Genomic DNA, 6,773 nt, shown 5'->3' with positions numbered 1-6,773 from the left:
ACGTGAGGGGCAGCTGCAGAGATTTCCCACGTGCCCCTGCCCCCAGGGGCCATTTGTGACGTTGGACACGCGGCGCGGACAAGTCGCGGTGTCGTGGGCTGCCTGGTCTGCGAGAGGGTCGCGCGCGGCCGTGCATTCTGTGCTTTGGACAAAGCTCTAACGACACGTCGTCACTGCAGTCACTCGCGGTAGTTTCCCTGCCCCAGAGCCCCGGCGCGCCGCCTGCCCCGGGCATTGTGGGTTGCCAGGTGGCACAGGGGGTCCGGATGGGAACAATTTCTCTGCCCTCCCTGCACCTCGGCAGAGGCCCGCAGCCCGCGGGGCGGGGTCTGGGCGTGCCCGGATGGGGGCGGGGCGGGGCCCATCCCCTCAAATCTCGCGGCTCCGTCCCGCCATGGGTGCCATGGAGGCGAGGGGCGCGCGCGTGGCCCTGTGCGGCGTCACGCTGCTCTGCGCCGTGGGCCTGGGCCAGCGCCCCGCCGGGGGTGTGAGCTGCGGCCCCGGCCGCCTTCTGCGTGGAACCGGGACGGACGCGCGCTGCTGTCGCATGTGCGCCCCGGGTAAGGCGCGCGCGGGGAACCTGTCTCGTGGGGCAGCAGCGCCGCGCCCCCTCCCTGTGCTCAGACCGGCTTGACGGGGCGGTGGGCAGACCTTCTGGGTCCAGAGCCCACTGTCCCAGGGGAATGGGTGCGGGGGCGTGTGGCAGCGAGGAGCTCAGCTCAGGCAGTGGCCCAAAGGGGGGTCAGGGGCTCGGGGTGTGCAAGCCTTCCCCAAGGCGAGTCTTGGGTCCCAAGGTGGAGGAAGGCCGCGTCTGAGCTCTTACGGAGTGGCCCGTGAGCCGTTGGCTGTCACTCAGGCCAGCACAGGTTCTGCCCCAGCCCCTGCCTCTGACCTGCATCTGTGGGTGAGGGCCAAGCGGTCTGTGCCAGCTTGGGGATAAATACTGCAGGGAAAGCAGCCCAGAGCGTCACCCTGCCGGAGCCTGAGGGTTGAGAAGGGCGGTCTCTGAGGGTCCCACGTCTCAGTGCAGCAGGCAGGGACAGGCAGGAGGAAAAGGGGAGAGGGAGTAGGTCCCCCAGGTGGCCCCCTTGTCCATCAGGGATGTGTTCTGGTGACATGCCAAGTCACAACCACCCTGGGTGGGAGCAGCTTCAGGGCAGTGGGGGACACAGCCAGGCCACATGATGGAGGAGCTAGGTGCCTAGGAGGGAGGGAGACAGCTGGACCCCACTGGGGTCCCGGCTCCCAGACAGGTGCCCTCTGCCCCCTGGGGCTGCCTGAGGGTGGATGTATGGACTGCCCTTCCCTATATCACCCCATTCCCTCTGGAGGGCCCCGGGGCGGGGGGGGTGGGGGGAGTCCTGAGGAGGGAGGGGCTTGGCTCAGCTGCTGAGAGGGCTGGCTTTTCTCTTGCCCAGCTGGGGCTTGTCCTGAGGAGGACTGCACGTGTGTTGAGCCAGGGTACCACTGTGGAGACCCCCAGTGCAAGACCTGCAAGCACCACATTTGCCCGCCGGGCCAGGAGGTGCGGCCTCATGGTAAGTCACCAGCCTGAGCGGGTCCATGGGTTTGACCAGGGCTGAGCCAGAGCTCATGGGACCGGGTGCGTAGCCAGTGCCATGAGGGTGGAGGGAAGTGCTTGTGTGTGGAGGGTACATGCAGGTTCTCTGGGCAAGCAGGCACTGGCGTCTCGGGTCCTGCAAGGCCCAGGTGGGTGGGGCCGTTTGCTGCTTGTTGCCATAGCTCAGATGTGAGTCCTAGCACCCGGGCAGCTTTGGGGAGTCCTTCCCTCTCTTCACCTGGGTTTCTCCTTCCAGCTCGAGGGTACTCCTCAGGGCTGGTTGTGGGGAGTAGTGGGGGTGTCCAGGGGCTGTCTAGCCCTCAGGCCCTGGCTCTGACGATGCCCCAGTCCTCCACGTACCCTGAGCATCGGCATGGGGACAGTCCTGTCAAAGCTAGGCCTGCCCCCTGTTGCCCTGTCTGGGGGTCAACCTTTTCCTGAAGGAGCAGCTCAAATCCTCTTGGGGCCTGTTTACCTGATGGGACGGACACAGTGTAGCCAGAGGGGCATTGGGAGGTTGGGTAGGACAGGGTCTAGGGTCAGCTGGGTGCAAGCCTCACCTCCTCTTTCTGGGACCCTCACTGACCTCTTGCCCTCCAGGCTACTGGACCAAGCATAAGGCCTGGCCTGATTCTTGCCTGGTTTCTACTTCCACCCCCTCTGGGCTCCCTTACCCTCCGGCCTCCAGTGGACAGGGCCCTGCACTCCCCTCTGGCCCATGTGCCACACAGCTCTCCTCTCCCAGATTCCCCAGGAACCTCCACTCGGCTCAGGGTCCCCCCAAGTCTGCCTCCCCCACAGATGCCTGCCCTGGAATGGGGCACACCTGGGCACTGATTCTGGCCAGGTCCCAGTCTTGCAGGCATCAGAGACCTCTGTCCAATGGATAAGGTGTGTGGGAGTCATTCTGCTGTGGACCCAGGCCCCAGATGGATTCCCTCTCATCTACCCCAGCAAACCCTGGCTGTCTGTCTGTCTCCAGGGAATTTCAATTTCGGCTTTGAGTGTGTCGACTGTGCCACAGGGACCTTCTCTGGAGGCCAGGAGGGCCGCTGCAAACCCTGGTCAGAGTGAGTCCTGGTGGGACCCTCAGGTGGCCGGCCGGTTCCTGAGGGAGGGGCCTCTCCTGTCCTTCCTGGTGCGGTGACCCACACACAACTCAGAGGACGGCAGCCCTGCGCAAGGGTTGCTTGGGTGGCCGAGGGCTGACCGAGGGCTCTGTGTCCGTGTGTCCCAGCTGCTCCCAGTTTGGGTATCCCACCATGTTCCCTGGGAACAAGACACACAATGCCGTATGTAGCCTGGGGCTGCCGCCCGCCGAGCCGCACGGCCCGCTGACCATCGTCCTCCTCACTGTGGCCGCCTGCATCCTGGTCCTGAGCGCAGCCCAGCTTGGCCTGCACATCTGGCAGCTGAGGAGGCAACCCGTGTGGCCCCCAGGTCAGTTGTGCCCCCCGGGGTGGGAGAGGTAGGCCCTTGGCCTGCCCATTGACCGAAGCCCCTCTGCAGAGACCCAGCTGCCCCTGGAGGCGCGGCCACCAGCCGAGGATGCCTGCAGCTGCCAGTTCCCCGAGGAGGAGCGGGGCGAGCAGCTTTCGGAGGACAAGGGCCAGCTGAGGGGCCTGTGGGTGTGAGGCTGGGCTGTCCTCTGCCGCAGACCCAGAGCCAGACCCTCCCGGGAAGCGTCCCAGGGCTGACCCTTGGGAACAAGGGCTCTGCACCCTGCTGGGGGGGCCCCAGCTCTGGGCCCGGCCCTGCTCCCCTCGATGGCGGGAGTGGGTGGGGGATGGTGACAGTGGCCAGTCCCCCAGACCATCCAGAAGAGGCAGCGGCTCTGGCCAGACCCCATGGGAGATAAAGCCACAGCCATGGCTGCTTCCCTCCCTCGCTGGCCCTGTTGTGGGGGGGCGTCTATGGGCCCCTGGCTCCCAGGACAGGAGGCTGTGCCCAGTGCGGGACTTGGCTGCAGGCAGTGCGCAATAAACACTTGTCCAGTGACCTGAGTGGACGTGTTCTGGGGTGGGAGAACAGAGAGACAAGCCCCCACCGCCCGCCAGTAGCCCCAGTCTCCTTCCAGCCTAGGTGGGTCTGGGGGTGGGGCAGAAATCAGGGCCATTCCAGTCCTGGGCACAAGCACTTAGCAGGGACCATGGGACTTGGAAGGCTTCCTGGAGGAAGGGCACCATGATGGACACTTGTCCTGTGTGCCCTTTTGTGGCCTGTCTGAACCCCCTGCCCTGGCAGTCTGCTTGGCACTCTGGGACAGCTGGATTCTGTGTCCAGTCTCTGGACCCCTGCTGCTCCGGACTCTGGGTTCTGTGCTGGTTGCACAGCCTGCTGGCTCCTGGGGGTGCCTGTCCTGTGTCATTCCGGCCCCAAGTCCAGGGCGAGTCACTTTCTACACGCAACTCTTCCTGGTCGGGAGGGCAGCCTCTGAGTGGCCTGCCTTTGGCCCTCACCCTCTCGGCAAGCCCTGCTGCTTGCCTCCGCCACCTCCCAGGTTCCCTCTCCCTCGGGGCATGGTTCTAGGCTCTCGCCCGTTGGAGGCGAGCAGTATTCTCCCAGCCTCCCGGCAGGACTCCCTTTGATAAGGACTCCTTGGCACAGCTGTCCAGGGTGTGGCAGGCAGGCCCATGGAGGCTGGTCTCGACAGTAGGCCCGTCAGGTGCCAGCACATCTGGGCACGTGCCCACAGTCCCCGTGCTCCAGGTCCCCCACGCCCCCCTTCCTACCTGCATGCTGCCCAGGAGAGCCCCTTGGCTCATTGGCCCTCACCCCCACTCAGTCCCGATGGGCCGCAAGGAGGTGGTGGAGAGATCTGCGTTTGTCGCGAACAGGGGCATCACCCCCACCCCCTCCCCACCTCGGCTTGGTGCAGCCACTTCACCCCTGGAAGGAGGGGTGTTGACAGCTCCTTCATGATTTTCCTCACGTGGGGAACACTCATCCTCTCCGTGCCTGCTGGATCCTAGGCTCTGGGCACTCCCACAGAGCCCAAATTCCGGGTGAGGATCCAGGTGAATTAGCTAATAAATGAGAAAATACAGGTGGACTGGCTGGATGTCAGGGGACAGTGGGAGATACCATGCTGTGTTCCGGGAGACCCCCCGGCAGACTTCTCTGGGACTTGCTGGCCACACCCCCGGCCCCTCTTCTGTCTCCAGGCCACGTCTCCTGCCTGTCAACCCCTTGTTCCCCTTGCTTCGGGAAGCCAGCTCTCCTCCGGTCTTACTCTTGCCACCCGGGTCACCTGACGGCCCCACGCCCATGGGATGCTCAGGGCTGTCCTGGACCCTCCACAGGTGCTTCCCCAGTCTGCCCTGGGGCAAAGGGCTCCCCAACCCTGGCTCAGCTGTCTCGGGGGTGGTGGTGGTGGTGGGGGTGAAGTCAGGTCGTCTGCAGTCACGGATCTTCCTGAGAAACCACTCTGGCCTGCACACACCCAAGTCCTGAGGGACCTCTCTGTCGGCTGACTCAGCATGGAAACTCCCCATGGGGGGGCCCCATGTGGGGTGACAGCGCCCCGACGTCAGCGCGAGGGCGGCACAGAGCAGGGTGGGAGATTCCAAGGCCCAGGTGGAGGATGGGGTGGAGGCTGGATTCAGGCAGCAGCAAAAGAGGGTGGAGAGTGAGGCCTGGCTTGGTGGGCGGGGCAGGAGGGGTCTGGCCCTGAAGATCTCAGGGTTTTGGGAGGGCTCAGGGGAACCCTTGTTGGTGCTGGATTGGCCCCCTTCTCTCTACCCCTCCCCCACTGCCCCTCGCAGAGATGCCCCCTGTCCTTCAACCCAGCTCCATCTGCCCACCCCTGCTCCCCTCCCTCCTCGGAGCCCCCAGAACCCCATGATTTGCAAGCTTGGCCGGGCCCTGAGGCACCCCAGCTCCCAAGACATAGAACAGGGAGGGAGCATGTGGAGGGGCTGGGTCTCTGTGATTTATAGGACAACTCTTAGGTGAAAAGAGTCTGTGCAGGGCCCTGGGGGCACAGGGGCACAGGGGCTGGAGAGTCAGGTGGAGACCCCAGGGCATGGGCAGGCAGGGGCTACTACCAGGGGTTTTAGGTAGGTGAGGCCTGAGCAAATCCAAGTTCTGGGGGACAGAACTGTGGATGGGCAATGGAGGGGGGCAGTGCCCAGGGCAGTGTGGGGAAAGGGTGGGGGGCTAGTGCTGAGGTAAGGGGCTGTTGAGAGGCTCCTGTCCCCCTCCTACTCAGCCCAGCTTCCTGGGGTGGAGGCAGGTATGTGCCCACCAGCAGAGCCTGGCAGACCACCTGTCCTCCTGGGTCACTGAGCCCTGAGAGAGACCCCATCGTGAGACTCTGCCCAGGCCAGCTCCAGACCCCACACTGCTTCCCCTGAAAACCCCACCCCACAGGACCGGCTAGTCAGCTGTTCTGGAAAACCACAGTTCCTCTCTGTGGGGTATGAGTCTCAGATAAGGGCCTGAAGGCCGCCCTTGGTTCCCAGAAGAGCTTCGGGCCACAGCAGCTCCCCACCCAGGCCCCTCCCCTCCCCTTGCTGGAAAAAGTCCTTTTTACTGAGATCTGGACTCAGCCAGTGTGGGACTCCCTTGGCAGGACAGAGGTGGAAACCCATCAGAGCTAGAACTGGACACTGGCCCCTCTCAGCCCCAGGCCTGGGGCACTACAGGGAGCTGTCCTGAGGCAGGTGGTCTCCCACTACCCCCAGGTGCTGGGATGTGCACCATTGATAAAATAGGTCCATGATGCCAGGCCCGGCCACGCAGGGGCTTTGACCAGGATGTGGGGCCATCACTCTTGGCCACCCTGCCCCCCACCTCGTGGTTTCCTGAGCATTCATGAGAAAGCCACTCTTCCTGCTTGGGGCTGGGCTCTGAGGTCAGAAAAGGACTGGCTCCCGGGGGTGCTACCCTGTGTTTCAGTAAGAGGCTGTGCTGGGGTGGAGAGACAGCCGCCTCCGCCCCCACCTGGCTCATGTTTCCAGGAAGCTTTGGGAGCTGAGGTGCTTTCCAGAGATGCCAATTCAGCCAGGGCTGCTCCAGACCCCTTTCTCAGACACACACTCTCCACAGGCGACAGCTTCGGGATGTATGTGGGGGGATGTCCTCGGGGTCCTTGGGGCTCCGTGGGATCTTTGGCTGAAACAGACCAATGGCTGCTGGGAGGTGGTCAGCAGACCCTGCGCTGTGTCTGCCGGGGGCGGAAGGAAGTCCCAGTGGGTGCCAGGGGGAGGGC

The 6,773-nt window shown here is 64.3% G+C and overlaps 1 protein-coding gene across 2 annotated transcripts; it reads left to right on the top strand.

Moving 5' to 3' along the window:
• Nucleotides 1-402: 402 nt before the first annotated feature.
• On the top strand, nt 403-3,549 carry TNFRSF18 (TNF receptor superfamily member 18). 2 transcript variants are annotated; one of them, XM_021683327.1, is made up of 5 exons: nt 403-560; nt 1,419-1,538; nt 2,544-2,631; nt 2,799-3,001; nt 3,071-3,549. In XM_021683327.1, the coding sequence occupies exons 1-5, from the start codon at nt 404-406 to the stop codon at nt 3,193-3,195; spliced, it is 693 nt and encodes a 230-aa protein (XP_021539002.1). In that variant the 5' UTR covers nt 403; the 3' UTR covers nt 3,196-3,549. The 2 variants fall into 2 exon arrangements, with proteins under 2 accessions (XP_021539002.1, XP_044769773.1); XM_044913838.1 differs by having other exon boundaries at nt 403-587.
• The last annotated feature ends 3,224 nt before the right edge of the window (nt 3,550-6,773 follow it).

The sequence above is a fragment of the Neomonachus schauinslandi genome, chromosome 4 (assembly GCF_002201575.2).
Source record: "Neomonachus schauinslandi chromosome 4, ASM220157v2, whole genome shotgun sequence".
Classification (NCBI taxonomy): domain Eukaryota; kingdom Metazoa; phylum Chordata; class Mammalia; order Carnivora; family Phocidae; genus Neomonachus; species Neomonachus schauinslandi.
This window is presented reverse-complemented; position numbering and strand designations above follow the sequence as displayed.